General features: G+C 33.9%; 1 protein-coding gene and 1 long non-coding RNA gene across 6 annotated transcripts in view; one reads left to right on the forward strand and one right to left on the reverse strand.

The window, feature by feature from the left end:
* The window catches only part of LOC107992456 (twitchin), a 66,476-nt gene that overhangs the window by 14,853 nt on the left and 36,346 nt on the right, over nucleotides 1-15,277 (forward strand). For 2 of the 5 annotated variants that reach the window (XM_062071714.1, XM_062071713.1), the window contains 42 exons: nucleotides 5-58; nucleotides 136-192; nucleotides 370-435; nucleotides 1,067-1,123; nucleotides 1,217-1,273; nucleotides 1,352-1,408; nucleotides 1,626-1,682; nucleotides 1,739-1,798; nucleotides 1,889-1,945; nucleotides 2,172-2,225; nucleotides 2,308-2,361; nucleotides 2,441-2,494; nucleotides 2,586-2,687; nucleotides 2,781-2,834; nucleotides 2,964-3,017; nucleotides 3,137-3,193; nucleotides 3,317-3,373; nucleotides 3,487-3,537; nucleotides 3,644-3,682; nucleotides 3,766-3,816; nucleotides 3,907-3,957; nucleotides 4,034-4,090; nucleotides 4,201-4,257; nucleotides 4,362-4,418; nucleotides 4,512-4,568; nucleotides 4,667-4,723; nucleotides 4,814-4,870; nucleotides 4,965-5,018; nucleotides 5,112-5,165; nucleotides 5,259-5,315; nucleotides 5,421-5,477; nucleotides 5,571-5,627; nucleotides 5,726-5,782; nucleotides 5,875-5,931; nucleotides 6,027-6,080; nucleotides 6,424-6,468; nucleotides 6,547-6,588; nucleotides 6,730-6,885; nucleotides 7,616-7,801; nucleotides 7,923-7,937; nucleotides 8,984-9,163; nucleotides 12,219-12,257. In XM_062071714.1, the coding sequence (XP_061927698.1) occupies nucleotides 5-58; nucleotides 136-192; nucleotides 370-435; nucleotides 1,067-1,123; nucleotides 1,217-1,273; nucleotides 1,352-1,408; nucleotides 1,626-1,682; nucleotides 1,739-1,798; nucleotides 1,889-1,945; nucleotides 2,172-2,225; nucleotides 2,308-2,361; nucleotides 2,441-2,494; nucleotides 2,586-2,687; nucleotides 2,781-2,834; nucleotides 2,964-3,017; nucleotides 3,137-3,193; nucleotides 3,317-3,373; nucleotides 3,487-3,537; nucleotides 3,644-3,682; nucleotides 3,766-3,816; nucleotides 3,907-3,957; nucleotides 4,034-4,090; nucleotides 4,201-4,257; nucleotides 4,362-4,418; nucleotides 4,512-4,568; nucleotides 4,667-4,723; nucleotides 4,814-4,870; nucleotides 4,965-5,018; nucleotides 5,112-5,165; nucleotides 5,259-5,315; nucleotides 5,421-5,477; nucleotides 5,571-5,627; nucleotides 5,726-5,782; nucleotides 5,875-5,931; nucleotides 6,027-6,080; nucleotides 6,424-6,468; nucleotides 6,547-6,588; nucleotides 6,730-6,885; nucleotides 7,616-7,801; nucleotides 7,923-7,937; nucleotides 8,984-9,163; nucleotides 12,219-12,257 (2,652 nt within the window). Of the gene's footprint in view, nucleotides 1-4; nucleotides 59-135; nucleotides 193-369; nucleotides 436-1,066; nucleotides 1,124-1,216; nucleotides 1,274-1,351; nucleotides 1,409-1,625; nucleotides 1,683-1,738; nucleotides 1,799-1,888; nucleotides 1,946-2,171; nucleotides 2,226-2,307; nucleotides 2,362-2,440; nucleotides 2,495-2,585; nucleotides 2,688-2,780; nucleotides 2,835-2,963; nucleotides 3,018-3,136; nucleotides 3,194-3,316; nucleotides 3,374-3,486; nucleotides 3,538-3,643; nucleotides 3,683-3,765; nucleotides 3,817-3,906; nucleotides 3,958-4,033; nucleotides 4,091-4,200; nucleotides 4,258-4,361; nucleotides 4,419-4,511; nucleotides 4,569-4,666; nucleotides 4,724-4,813; nucleotides 4,871-4,964; nucleotides 5,019-5,111; nucleotides 5,166-5,258; nucleotides 5,316-5,420; nucleotides 5,478-5,570; nucleotides 5,628-5,725; nucleotides 5,783-5,874; nucleotides 5,932-6,026; nucleotides 6,081-6,423; nucleotides 6,469-6,546; nucleotides 6,589-6,729; nucleotides 6,886-7,615; nucleotides 7,802-7,922; nucleotides 7,938-8,983; nucleotides 9,164-10,480; nucleotides 10,526-12,218; nucleotides 12,258-15,277 lie in introns of all 5 variants that reach the window. The other 3 variants (XM_062071710.1, XM_062071712.1, XM_062071711.1) reach the window with 2 other exon arrangements.
* Nucleotides 9,988-14,348, reverse strand: LOC133665701 (uncharacterized). Its single transcript, XR_009828903.1, has 2 exons — nucleotides 13,964-14,348; nucleotides 9,988-13,854 (listed from the first exon to the last, which is right to left on the reverse strand). It is a non-coding gene; the product is annotated as an uncharacterized LOC133665701 (long non-coding RNA).

Raw genomic sequence — 15,277 nt, forward strand, 5'->3', positions numbered from 1 at the left:
TCAGGAAGCTCTGCTTAAAGCTGAAAAAACTGTATCTCGAAAACAATCTATTAGCAAAGTAAGTACCAATTACTTAAAATTGTCTATTTGCAAGAAAACTTGCATAATGTTTTTTTTCTTTTGTTTTTTTAACAGGTAGAAGAATTACGAACAGAAAGTCGAAGAAGTTCTTTAATAGCAACTGACGAAAAGGTTACATGTTATTTTCTACTTATTTTTTTTTAATAAATAGATTTGTATGATAAAACATAAAATAATTGAATTAGAATTTCTCCAATATTCATTCCTATATGCCATTTATCAACATTTGTCTTAAAATGATATATCATTCTTATATTTATCAGTTTTTTTTTATGTATATCTAAACAGATCGAAGAAGTCAAGACCGAAAGCCGGCGTGCTTCCATCATTGAAAAAAAAGTAATCACCGAAAAGGTAAAAAAAAAAAAACATTTTTCACATTTCTTTGTCGTGTATAATTTCCATAAACTTAAAATTCTAATATATCTTAGGTACAATTTTTATTATTAACATGTTAAAAGTTATTACGAGTATTTAAATTTGAAAATAATCTTTTTCTTACGAATAGAAACAGTAAGTATCATGTGTGCGCCTAACCTTCTTGCAAATGACTCAAGAAGGCTAGTAACATTTAACAATAAATATTGTGTGTGACTTATGTACGTATAATATCGATTAATCGTTAAATTTGGCAAGAGAGCCGCAATAAATGTTCTATTTGATGAAAATTTGTTCGTAATTAGCATTGTAACTGTTTAAAGAAGGAATAGCGTGAAGCGAGGCGAATTGCTTCTACATAAATATCATATGTATGCGAATAGAGTAGTTATTCTAAATGATATAGTAGACTGCAGTCGCTTACTTCACGCATATTACTGATCTATATCACGCTATCTAAATAACCTCGTCGTAACTTTTATCTTATTTCAATGCTGTTCTTTCGATGTAATTTTTTTAGTTTTTCATTGTTTCTTTTCAATTACGATTTCTTTTCAACGAAGAAATTTCGTAAATTTTTTTTTTATTATTATTTTCAATTTTTTAGGTAGATAGAGAGACCCCGAAATTTAGATCTACAATAACACCAACACATCACATGAAGGTACACAAAACACTAAATATACACATTAAATTCATATTCGGTGTTTCTAATAAATAAATATATACAATTAAAATATACACGTTGTCGTTATAGATTTTACCAAGAGATAGTATTGAACATTATGAGCCTGAACCTGATGATGAAATCGAGGTAAACGATTCATTAAAAAGATATTTAATTTCGTATTAAAATCAAGGACATAACACTTATAAAAAACCGCGTTTATAGGATATTTGGGCTTCAGTGCCAAGAGAACCCGAAATAAGATCCATTATAAAAAGAGAGGTACATATTAGTTTCACAATTCTGAAATTTTCATTTTATTACAAAATATTTAATTTAATTGTATTGCGATATAATCGTACGATACGCCAATTACAAAATATTCATCAATTATATATATTATAACGTGCATTTCATGAAAAATTGAACGTAGATATTTTATCATTATTAAAATTAAAATTTTTTTTTATATTTTTTTATCGCTCAAAAATTTTTTTAGGAAAAATTACAACCGGATAACACCAATCGTGACGAATTACTGCTTGATAATTACGAGGTATATAATTTTTTTTTTTTTTTGTAAATTTATTTCTTATAGAAATGTAATTTTAGGATACATTTATATCAAACGAATCTACACCACGTGCGAGTAGACCTAATAAAAATATCGAGGTATACAATGTACAATGGAATTGTACATTCAATTTCGTATTTTCGATAAAAACTTTTTGAATCATAACAATTATACGAAAATAATTTTAGGTTTCCATTGAACCCCAACCAAGCACAGAAAAAAAAGAATCGATTAAATATAACGAGGTATATTTGTTATTAATTTTTGTCATAATATACAATAATTTTTTTTATGAAAAGATAATATCTTTGTTTTATTATAAAATGAATTCAAATTCAGTATAATAATTCCTGAAATAATTAATGAATAAACAATTAGATTATAAATTTAAATTTCATTAAATATCTTGTTACATTTAATATATTATTTTCGATTCATGATTTATTTATTATTTTGCATACATATTCACAGAATGAATCAAAAATTATACCTAAACAAATTGAAGAATTGGACAATGATATAGAGGTATTTTCTTTTTTTTTTTTTTTTTGGTTAAATTAATATTAATAAAATTTATATATATGTATATATAATGCACAATTTATAGGATATTTGGGCAGATAGACCACAAGAACCAGAAATTAAGTCAATTTTAAGAAAGGTACACGATTTGTTTAATTCAAATTTCAATCATAACAATTATTCATTATTTATTTTGAATGTGCCTATAATTATTTTAGGCCCCACAAAGAACTCTCATATATTTATCACGGACAGAGTACATAGTACCCGAGGTACATAAACATATACGTCATTAATTTAAAATTATAACACACTCTTGTTGTTTATTATATTCATTGTATTCACTATTCGAACATGTTTTAGGATACTTGGAAATCAAATTTAATCGAAGTAAACGACGAATCCGAAACTTTGAAACAAAAATCGGAATCGCCTTTAGTTGATGTGATTAATAATAAAGTAGAGGTAGAATAATAATAATATAATCATTATACATCTGTCCATTCGTTTCCTTGCTGGAATTAAAATAAAAAGTATATATATATATTTTTTTTTTAGGAGAAAGTTGAACCGAAATTAAAAAAAACTCGTAAGAAAGTTGGAACAGGCAAGGTACACGATATATAACATTCATTTATACATACATACATACATATATACATACATGCATAAGATATAACATTACCACATTAACACATAGTTTAACGGAAAAGTTATAATTATTATTTTGATCGTTTTTAGAAAGAAGACGCGAAACCAAAATCTACTTCTCGCAAACTTGACGAAGCGAGCAAGGTATTATTTTATTTTATTTTTTTTATTATTTTTTTAAAACAATTTAATTCTATTCGAATGCGCGATATATTGCATTTGTCTTTTTTTTTATAATTTTTTTCCTCCATTTACAATTTTAGAAAAAGGAACCGCTTACAAGACGTAGATCATCGACAAAGTCTACAGAGGGGTCTAAGGTACAGGGAATAAAAAGCACAATAGTTTAAAATATCTCACGAATTTGTTACAGTCCTTCCATTTGTTTATTTTATATTTTTTATTTATTATACGTTTTATTTATTCGTATGAATATTATTCAGGATGAAGAACCTACGTCAGATTCTAAAGAAAGGGATAGCGTTTCCAATGGAGCTAAGGTACTTACATAAACGTGTTTCTTATCAACCTTTGTTAACCTTTCGTTGCATTAACGTAAAAAAATCAAATTGGCGAATAGTGAATAAATTTTATCGTTGTATTTTTTTTTTAGAAGGATGAAGTCGTCGCTAAAGCTAAAACTATTGGAAAGGAAGAAAAGAAGGTACAGAATGAATATAATTTTAATCACACGTGCAATTTACATGCTATACATTGTTAAAAACGAACAACATCAAATATTAGTTTAAGTTCACTCTCATTTATTTTAGGAGGAACTCAAACCCACACTCAAAGTAGAAGAATCTAAGGTACATGAAACGAATACAGTACATTATTTATCGATATTTTCACGTACAACACAAAGACTTCACACGACACAATTCATTTTTAGATACAAGAACCCTCAAAACCAAAAATTCTCGATAAACCCGAGGAGACCAAGGTACATTTTTCACATATCACTTGTTCTTATTTTGGTAGTAATTTTGTTAGTAACAAACATTTTGAACACAAGATTATTATTAACTTTTAGGAATCTATCGCGAAATCTAAAACACCCGTTGATAAACCCGAAGAGGTGAAGGTACACAACACTACACATTTTTTTCCCCTGTATTTTACAATATAAAACGTAATCCGTAACATATTTATCTTTTTAGAAGAAGGAACCTGTCTCAAAACTTAAGACCACACTTGCTAAACCTGAGGAGACTAAGGTACATACAATGGCGCCCTTTTTTTCTTAGTTAGATACCACAATTTTTACATATCCAAACACGTCTAAAACACGATCCTATATATATATAATTAATAATTTTTTTTTTAGAAAGAGGAACCTGCTCCAAAACCTAAGACCACACTTACTAAACCTGAAGAGCCTAAGGTATATAAGATGGCGCCCCTTTTTTTCTTAGTTAGATACACACAATTTTTATATATGTCCAAAACACAATCCTACATAGCCACACAATTGACAATTTTTTTTAGAAGGAGGAACCTGGTTTAAAATCCAAAACCACACTTAGTAAACCTGAGGAGGCTAAGGTACATAAGATGGCGCCCCTTTTTTCTTAGTTAGATACCACAATTTTTATATACGTTCAAAACACGATCCACACAATTTATAATTTTTTTTAGAAGGAGGAACCTGCTTTAAAATCCAAAACTACACTTAGTAAACCTGAGGAGGCTAAGGTACATAAGATGGCGCCCCTTTTTTCTTAGTTAAATACCGCAATTTTTAAATATACCTAAAAACCCTACATAGCCACACAATTGACAATTTTTTTTAGAAGGAGGAATCTGCTTTAAAACCCAAAACCACACTTGCTAAACCTGAAGAGACTAAGGTAGATAATATGGCACCTCTTTTTGCTTAGTTAGATACCACAATTTTTAAATACTAAAACACGATCCACATAATTTATAATTTTTTTTAGAAGGAGGAACCTGTTTTAAAATCCAAAACCATACTTGCTAAGCCCGAAGAGGTTAAGGTAGATAATATGGCACCTCTTTTTGCTTAGTTAGATACACACAATTTTTATATACGTTCAAAACACGATCCACACAATTTATAATTTTTTTTAGAAGGAGGAACCTGCTTTAAAATCCAAAACCACACTTAAACCTGAGGAGGCTAAGGTACATAAAATGGTGTCCTTTTTTTCTTAGTTAGATACCATAATTTTCATATACATCCAAAACACGATCCACACAATTTATAATTTTTTTTAGAAGGAGGAACCTGCTTTAAAATCCAAAACCACACTTAAACCTGAGGAGGCTAAGGTACATAAAATGGTGTCCTTTTTTTCTTAGTTAGATACCATAATTTTCATATACATCCAAAACACGATCCACACAATTTATAATTTTTTTTAGAAGGAGGAACCTGCTCCAAAACCTAAGACCACACTTATTAAACCTGAAGAGCCTAAGGTATATAAGATGGCGCCCTTTTTTTTTTTTAGTTAGATACAAACAATTTTTAAATACATCCAAAACAGAACCCTACATAGTCACACAATTGATAATTTTTTTTAGAAGAAGGAACCTGTTTTAAAATCCAAAACTACACTTAGTAAACCTGAAGAGGCTAAGGTATATAAGATGGCGCCTCTTTTTGCTTAGTTAGATACCACAATTTTTATATACATCCAAAACACGATCCACACAATTTATAATTTTTTTTAGAAGGAGGAACCTGCTTTAAAATCCAAAACTACACTTAGTAAACCCGACGAGGCTAAGGTATATAAGATGGCGCCCCTTTTTTCTTAGTTAGATACCACAATTTTTACACAAAACACGATCCTAAATAGCCACGGAATTGGTTTTTTTTTTTTTAGAAGGAAGAACCTGCTCCAAAACCTAAAGTCACATTTACTAAACCCGAGGAAGCTAAGGTACATAAGATCATGTCCCTTTTTTCTTAATTAGATATACACAATTTTTATATGCGAAACACAATTTTAAATACCCACGCAATTTTTTTTAGAAGGAAGAACCTGCTCAAAAACCTAAAACCACACTTGGTAAACCCGAGGAAGCTAAGGTACATAAGATGGCGCCCCTTTTTTTTTAGTTAGATATCACAATTTTTACGCAAAAATATGATCTTAAATAGCCACATAATTGAATTTTTTTTAGAAGGAAGAACCTGCTCCAAAACCTAAAGTTACACTTGGTAAACCCGAACGAAAGGTACACGAAATTAATCACTCACGCAACGTTAATTTCATATACAAACTACATGACACTACTACTACTTATCGCACTCATCGCATCTGTCTTCTGCATTCACAAGCGTGTATATCACGTAACTTCGTCATTTCAATTTTTTTCATCTCATAAACTAAATAAAGATTTTTTTTGAAGCAGACTAAATTGAAGCAGACCATCATCTCGCATAATCCAATCATTTTTTTTTTCAGCTAAAAAATTATAACAACAGATATAACAATTCATCGAGGCATAATTTCTTTCGTCGAAAATCTATTTGGACAATTTTTTTTAAACGAATTTTTTCTTTTCGTTTTTTTTACAGGAGGAGGAACAGACCAGAAAACTTAGTCTCAAGCCTGGAGCGAAGGTAAATTTAATGGATACTGAGAGATAAAGTTTTCATCCGCTTCGTTTCTAGATGCGTTAATTTTCTTCTAAATTACAGATCGAAGAGGAGGCGAAGACTCTGAACAAAGTGGAACTAAAGGTGAGTGTGAGATCTTTTTCTTTTTCTCATAATATTCCGTAGTTAATTAGAAAAGTAAGGTGATTGCGAGATAACTTTGTCGGATTGGTTATTCGCAAGTATTGAAAATTTTTTCTCGAATAAATGATACGTTAAATGCAGCCAGTGGCAGCCGAGACGAACGAGAAGAAATCTGGACTACGCAAACCACCGAAATACGAAATTAAAGCCGACAACTTTCAATCTATCCAACTTAAACCAGTTTCAAGGGATCCTAAAACACCTCAAAAAGCTGAAAATGGCGGTATCGAGTTGAAGGTATTCTCTCGTGAAGGGGATTCTAAATATATGTTCAATATATATATATATACATCTCTTTCGCACTCTTTCTCTCGCATCTCTACATCTTTATCTCTATATCTTTTCCTTCAATTTTTCTTTGTCTTCTTAACGTTACATGTTGGATGTTTATCATCGAATTCACGATCGTTCTACTTATTCACTGTGACTAGGAAACAATTCTATTCTCTCTCTCTTTTTCTCACACACACCTTCAATAATTCTTCTCTCTTATATGCTTATCAAATTCACAGAATTTCGATGTTGTACGATATTCTTCTCATCTTCTATCTTTTCTCTATTCAACACTATTTGTGCTTCTCTTTCTCAGTGTCTGTAACAATAATTGAAAATACAAATTTACGATTGTCGTGATATAAATTAATACAATTCTCCATCTTCGATCTCTTCTCTTTCTCTCTCTTTCTTTCTTTCTCTCTCTCTCTCTCTTTTAATACCAAAATATCCCATCGACAAATCTACGTGTAACAAAATCGAAACAATAACAAATTCTAAGGTGTTCTCTCGGCTATTTGCCTCCACGAAAAAAATTATTTCCTGGGATTTGGAATTTTTTTTCTACGTTGAAATCAAATTGCTCTATCTGTCGCCTATCTGTCTACCTTTTCATGGAAACAGTTCTAACCTCAAAACTCGAACACGATTGAAATTGGAGAACGTTAATCCTAAATTCGATTGGTTCGTGCAGAAGACGGAGAAGGCCGAGAAAGTGGAAGCGAAGAAGACGAAAATTGGAAAAGTGGCCAAGGAGAAGAGTTACGAGCTTCCAGAGATTCCAGATTACGAGCGGCCTGTGCTGGAGAAACCCCAGGAATTCGAGTTCGGGGAGCACATGGCCCGAGACAAAACTAAATTGGAGAGGCCAGCGACGCAGGTAAGTGGAGAAAATTATTCTTTCCCTCTTATTTTTATTTTAACTCGAATATAAAATTATATTTTAAATGTGTCATTTGTACCTGGATACTAATCAATTTTCTTTTCACGCGGCCGGGCAGAAATTCGAATCCAAGGTGAGTAATCGATCGTTATTATTAATACGGGAATAAGAAAACGATTTTGCCAAATTGCCGCTTCGCTTTTGCATCAGATACAGAAGAAGATTTTGCAACGTCCCCGCTAGTTAAATACTATCGCGTCTTCTTCCCTCGAATTTCGTAATCTCGAACATGGGACACGCTAGAATAATATTTCGATCGAGGTAGCCATTTTCCACCGGTTTTTGATTACCGATAAACTGAAAAAAATCGATGTGCCGAAAAAATTTAATAGTTGAATTTACTCAATTTAAATCATTCGAATCGTAATAATAATCGCAAATAATTACATCGGCCGAGCTATAAAAATCGGATCGAATATTATATCATAATAACTATAAATATTATTCGAGCATTTTATAAACGAGAGTGATCATCGAAATTTTTAACTTTTTCAACTTAATGGGCAACTTGGATCTGCGAGAGGATCGATCGTTAAATCCTTACCGATTCCTGAACGACTCGAAGCCCCGATCGTGGCGTTTCGTTCTCTTCGTGGTTTTCGATACTCGGAGCGACACCCGGTTTCGAGCTTCTCAATTAACGCAACACGATCGTACGTGCTAGGGCTAATAATCGAACGAATAAAATCATCGTTTGGCAACCGATGAATCCTCCCCCTTTCCCCCAGCGACCAGAGAGATGGGGGAGGGAGGAATATTTTGGCAAATAACCGGCTCGTATATCACGCCCCTCGGATCCCTGATTTTTCGACTCGAAAATTAGGATGGAGAAAATGTCGTTCGCTATTTTTGGTCTTATTACGCCCCTCCTGCTTCGTGCCCGCCATATCTCTTCGCTTCGATTTCACCCGACCGATTTCGAGGGATCAGTCTCGACTCGGACTTAATCTCGTCACGACCATCCACGCGAATTCGACCAATCTCGATTCACTACTGGTAAATTCGATCGATTCGAATCAAGGGTGAAACGCTTTGCCTGCGTACGCATTGCCTAAAAAAAAAAGAAAAAAAAAATCGGAAAACTGATCGACCGATTTCTCTGATCGCATGTATATTTAGCCGAAAGTGCCAGAAATCAAAGCGCCCGAGGCACCGAAGATCGAAGTGATCAAAGACGTAACGCCGGCTGGAAGCAGAAAGAGTTCGTTGATTCCTGGTAGCGGCACGACCAGTCGACGGGGCTCCTTGATACCGCCCGAGGAATTGGGTCGCAGACCCAGCCTGATCATCAGTGACGAGGTATGTTACGAGGATTCTCTTTCTACTCTTGCAAAAGGTGTATGTATGTATATATGTATATATACGTACGTACGTATGTGTATATATATATATATATACATATCCAGTGTTTTTATACATTTTTTTTTTTTTTTTGCGGTCACGCTGCGAAAAGGATATCGTTCTCGTGGCGAGAAAATCGATAACCCAGCGGCCGCGTTCCCTCGCCTCGAACGATCGAGCGATCGACCTGCCTCGGGCTCTGAAAACGGTGGGAAAACATGGAACTATAATTTTTTGGATGGTAACGGAATTTTATCGCGAAATTATACCCGTTAATCAACCTCCCTTTGTCAAATTGCCAAGCAATGTTCTTAATAGCCCGCGATGTCTAATACCATTCCAGAAATAAACGTTCGCTCCTATTTTCGTGCAATTACTCATTACTTAATTTTTGATTCGCGGATCTTAATTGGGCGTGTCTTCAACTCTTCTCGATCCATCCGGGATCGCGACAGGATCGATGGAATGTAACGATCGATTTAAACGGGAACGGAGCAGATCGATTGATCGTCCCGAGCAGCGAGTAAACCCTCGCTTGTTACTCGCGATCCTCGATTCCAAAAAATCGTTTTCCAATCGTGTGTTTGCGTACGTAAACACACGGTGGAGAAGAAAGACGATCGAGAGTATCAGGTGGAGGGGGGAAAAAAAAGAAAAAAAAATGAAGATTCGAAAATAATGTAAAAAAAAGCAATCGTAGGTAGCTCGTGTAAAGAAAAAAATACACATAGATACAAGCGTAGGTAGATCCAGCGGCTGACTGCCCTAGAATTGTATTGGAGTTTCTTTTTTTTTTTTTTTTTTTTTTTTTTTTTTATTTGCAGTTTCGTAGCAACGTCAGTGATTTAGTGATCCCAATCGTGATAGTCTTAGAGCTAGATGTCCAAATCACGTGAACTCCCGACGTGTTTGTCTGATCACGACACCAAATTACGTGTCGGGTGTGTACGTTGATGTTAGTGTCAGCAATGCTAGTACAGCATCTCATCCTATTCGTGAATCGTCCAAACAGCCCAGCTTCTGAGAAACCAAATCATTTTTCCTTTTGTTACCAAAACACAAACCTTTTCTCTCTTTCTCTCACGCTTCGAGAAAAATTGTTCTCCGAATTGTGTAAGCGTGGAAAATAAATGGGTAATTTAATAGGGGGGGAAGGGGGGAGGGGGCAAAGCTAAAGAAAAGGAATTCGTTCGAGGAGCGATATATATATATACGATAGAACGAAATCTTTCGAAACGATGCAAACAAATTAGTAAAGGAGAGTTTGATTCATAGGAGAATAGAAAGCTGCGACCAGGCGAGGTGGTGGACGAGCGTAAGGTGAGGAAATGGAGAGAAAAAAAAAAGCGAATGCCTCGTCTGCAACCTTACTACTCGACTATCAATGCACTTATTTCTTTTTTTTTTTCACTTTCACATTTGTTCTTTTTCTTTTTCTCGCACGTTATTTCTTTTATCTTGTATCACACAATTATTATTACGATACGCGTACTTATCGAACGAACATCGAACGAAGAGCGAAATTAAAATTAAAATTACTCTCTTCGCGATCATGATCTCTTCGTTCGACTCCGTCTGCCTGCTCACCTCGATTACTTTTCACTTTTTAGCACAATATTCACATTCATTTTCTTCGATCATCTCGTGCTCGATGAATCGGAAGCGGGAAAAAATTTATATTTACTTTTAATAAATTTCGAATAGAGAATTCGAGTGTTTCGACGAAGATCGAGCGCGAGATTGTCGGATTTTTCCGAAGCGGAGGTTCCATCGATTCAAGAAAACCTCGGCTCTTCTTTTTTTCTTTTCATGAGTTAATAATATATTATTGATCATGGATATATGCACAATTGCACCATTGCACCAACGCACCACTGCACCTGGCACGGATCTGTTGCAACCGATTCTCTCTCTCTGACCACTTTATATATTTTCCACGATCACTATTTAATATTAATACCGTTAATAAGATAATATGATTAATATATATATATAAAACATCGAACAAATCGCGAAGAACAACAACGAGGGAAAAAAAAAAAAAAAAAAAACGATCCGAGACGTGTCTGGCGCGATACGGATTCTCTTCTCCACCTTAAATCTTAAATCATTGATGTATAAGGTTTCGTATTCGCCTCTAACATACATTACGGCTCATAGATTACATTTTGGCAAAAGGATTGTTCCGAAAGAACAGACGCATCGGCGTTAACAAATGCCTAGACCAGAGACAAACATCTACTACAACTACTTTCCAACATTATCAGTCTATGTATTCGTGTATGTATATTATACGTATATATCGTTTACATGGTAAGTGAGAATACGTTTTCCACGATCCGAACACTTGTTATTTTCTGCCAACGGTCGGATAAAACTATCAATTTACCGGACGCGAAGGACGACTTTGACTTATGCTATTGTACATTTAATACTTTGCCGTCTATTAATCAAACGCGGCCATTCGATCGTTTATTTCTAGCCGAATCGCGCGGACACGCCACGGATTTTCAGATCGAATTATCAACGACTCGACTCGAAAGAAATTCGATCGTTCTATTCCTAATTCTCCTAAATTCTTTCCAAGTAAACAAAATCACGCGTCGCTAGAACCTAACCAACTACACGTATTTGTGTTTTACACTCGAAATGCGAAACTTGGTATGTCCTCTGATTTGAACGGCGCTTGCGCTAAAACGAACGAACGAACGAACAAAGAGGAATGAATTTATCAGCGAAGCGGTCGGTAAATATTTATTTTCTTTTTTTATTTACTTTCCTGCACCATATATCTCCATCTTTTCTCCTTCTAAAAATTTTTTCTCTCTCTTTCTCTCTTTTTTTCCTTCATTGCCTTTTTATAATGTGTATAATTTAAAAAATATATATCTCGGATACGCGTTGTAAAATATGGTCTATCACGTTAAGAGCAAAGGATACCAGAAGATTTCGCGAAGATTATTTGAAAAACTCTAAAAGAATGCTGACATTTCGTCTCTATAATTTTTTGCAGTTGGGAAAATTACGCCCCGGCGAGGTGTTAGACACTAAGGTGAGATTTGTGTTCGCTATAACACAAAGCTTACCTGCCCGAACACCATTTACCTGCGAAATTTTTTATACTCTCTATATATATGTTTCTCACTTCATCGACCTCGATTTTTGCTCCTACTACTTTTACACTTTTTTTTTTCTTTCTCCGTTTTTCTATTTCTATTTTTTATATACCTTATCCAACCACGAAGAATTTTTTAATCGAATTCCCAATTGAAGCTATATTATATATAAATACACATATATATAAAAAAAAAGAGCAATTTAACAGCGATCAACTAAAACCAGCCGAATGTTGTATTCCCAGACGCAGGAAACGCAGAAAATGCCGCATACCACCATGGAAAGCCGATATAATATTCATTTTGCGACTACGCAATCTTTTTTTAGTTATATTTTTTCAAGCTGTCGCCGCTGCTGCCCATTCCCTGCTATCTCTATCATCGAGGCCTGTTTCTACGTGTTCGAGAGAGTACACTGGCAATCAGATGTAAATCCATCTCTTCTTTCCGATAAAAATCCCCTTTATAGAGATATCTCGAATCCCTTCTCGAAACGAAAAAAAAAACCTTCTTTCTCGTCGATTTTTCATTTCATTTTCTTTTCTTTTCTTTTTTTTTTTCTTTTCCATTTTTCCACGCACAACGTGCAGAATAAATCTGGCCGCCCTGGTGAACTGCAGGGAAAAGAGGTTAGCGTTATATTCACTATCTTTCGAATTGCAGTTGCGTTATCTCGAATATCTATTTCTATTTCTTTTCTTTTTTTTCAATTCTACATGTTGCAATGCGCGTCTGTAAATATTTTGCAAAAAACAGCTCAATAGGCTTCCGGGCGTTTCCGTCTTTGATGAACGAACGACGAATTTTTTACGCCATTTTTCACCGATAATTGTCGGTCGAATATTTCATTTGCAATTGAAACGTCCCGCAGCTATGTATACTACAATATATCGTTTGCTTGATTCGAGCGAATACTTATTTATTTGTATTGAAAAAAGTAGAAATTAGATAATGGTGGTAAGAAATTTACGTGTTTTTTAATAGATGTTTGAATTTTGAGCAAATGTACATTTCTTTTTTCTTCTATTATTTTTCGTGTCTCGTGAGTAACCTTCGAATGTCCTATGTGTTTATCGTGTCAAGTCAAACGGGCCACAGTATAAGAGATGATTTTGGTCAGATATCTCTCTACTGAATTCTATTATATGTGAAATTTGAAACATTGTAATAACACTGGCAGGTCTATTTGAAACATGATACATATATGTGAAACTCGAATGTTGCTCGTTTTAAATGTTAATTTGTCGCGAATGAAAATAATTGATACGTGTTGATCATTGATCGTTCTCATATCGTTAAACATCTCTAATAATCGAATCTTTATATGGTAATCATTCGACGTTCATATTTGTTTATTAATTTGTTTATTTACTTAATTGTGTATTATCTATGTACACTTCGATGTCTCTTTGTAAATAATCCACACTGCGGTAATCGAGTCGCGATTTTCTTTCCTCCTTTTCTCAATTTTTTATAAATTGTCAACTGTGTCTCTCTCTCGCTCTCTCTCTTTTCTTCACTATCCTCGTTCTCCTATACATATATATGTTTATTAACCACGCCTTATGTATCGCAATTGTATCTAACAGCGACGATGTGACGATGATCGAGAAGTTTCATGAACGTCACAAAAGTATTATACCTTTTATTATACCGCAACGAGTATACCCTTCGAATGGACAAGCGACTTTGTGACTAAACGAATCTACTTATAATCCTGTTTAAACGACGCTATTTTTTTTTATTTGCACGTATCGTCGTTACGCGATTCTAAACGCATTGTAAACGCATCGATCGATAATTCGAAACGAATCGCTTACTCGCTTGATGTTTACTGTTGGAAAGAAGTCTCGCGGGATGGTACGGGAGCGTTAAGAGGGGCAAGAGGAATGTCCTTCGTTAGGACCGCCTATCCCCACTTCAGACGCTTTGTTGACAATCATAACTCCACACACTACATAGTAGTAGGAGAACCAATATTTGAAATATATTTAAAATCGTAAAAATTATTTTGTGAAGCTAGGATTCATTTAAGACTGGAAGTTAAAATATTTTCGAAGATATTAATTATTTTGATATAATATAATATTAATATATCTTTGATACATCTAGCTTATTCGTACACATACAATTATTATCTTAATTATTCGAATAATTATACTTGTAAATTAAAATATCGTTACATATCATGATTAGCTTATGTATAAAATAATAAGAAGTGAGAAATAAAAAAATTTTTTATATTATCTCAATAGAATTCTTTAGATTCTAGATGGCTACACTAATGTATCTAGGTTTAGATAGAGATCGTTGTTTGGATTAGTTATGTGACAAATATCATAATAGAAACAAAAATGTATGTGAAAATAGATATTTTTTTCCACGAGACTTTTTTCTAACAGTGAACAATATTTACTTGATTCGTCGAAAATTTGCGAAGAAAGATGCATCGATCGACGCGGTACACAATACCCTCCCTTAAATTTTTATGCGTATTTATCGTTTCGTAGCGAAGCTCTTTTCATGACACGAACTTCGTAAACTTTTCAGATTTAATCTCGTAGCGTTAAGTTTAACCCTGTGACTGATCAATTGGCGAAAATTAAGCGTCGAATTCATGAGAATTCGAATCAACCTTCTCTCTTTCTCTCTCCACGTAACTCGCACAACCTTTCACTTACGAGTTATCCCATATACCCCTTTTCTCGCTACATCGAATCATCCACTATTCTGATTCTCTTTATAGACCAAATCAAAGCGAATCAGAATGATATTACCAAACTTTTGCTGCGATGATTTATTGTTTTACCTTCCTCTTTATCTGAATAAAAGAAGACAAGCAAAAGTCTTGGTATCTCGTTTCCTCGATTTAGTTGCATTAACATTGTGAATAACTATGAACGATCTTAATGCTTCGTGCTAACCACGTAGATTAACGATGTGACTAAACAGTTTG

The sequence above is a fragment of the Apis cerana genome, linkage group LG2 (assembly GCF_029169275.1).
Source record: "Apis cerana isolate GH-2021 linkage group LG2, AcerK_1.0, whole genome shotgun sequence".
Taxonomy (NCBI): Eukaryota; Metazoa; Arthropoda; class Insecta; order Hymenoptera; family Apidae; genus Apis; species Apis cerana.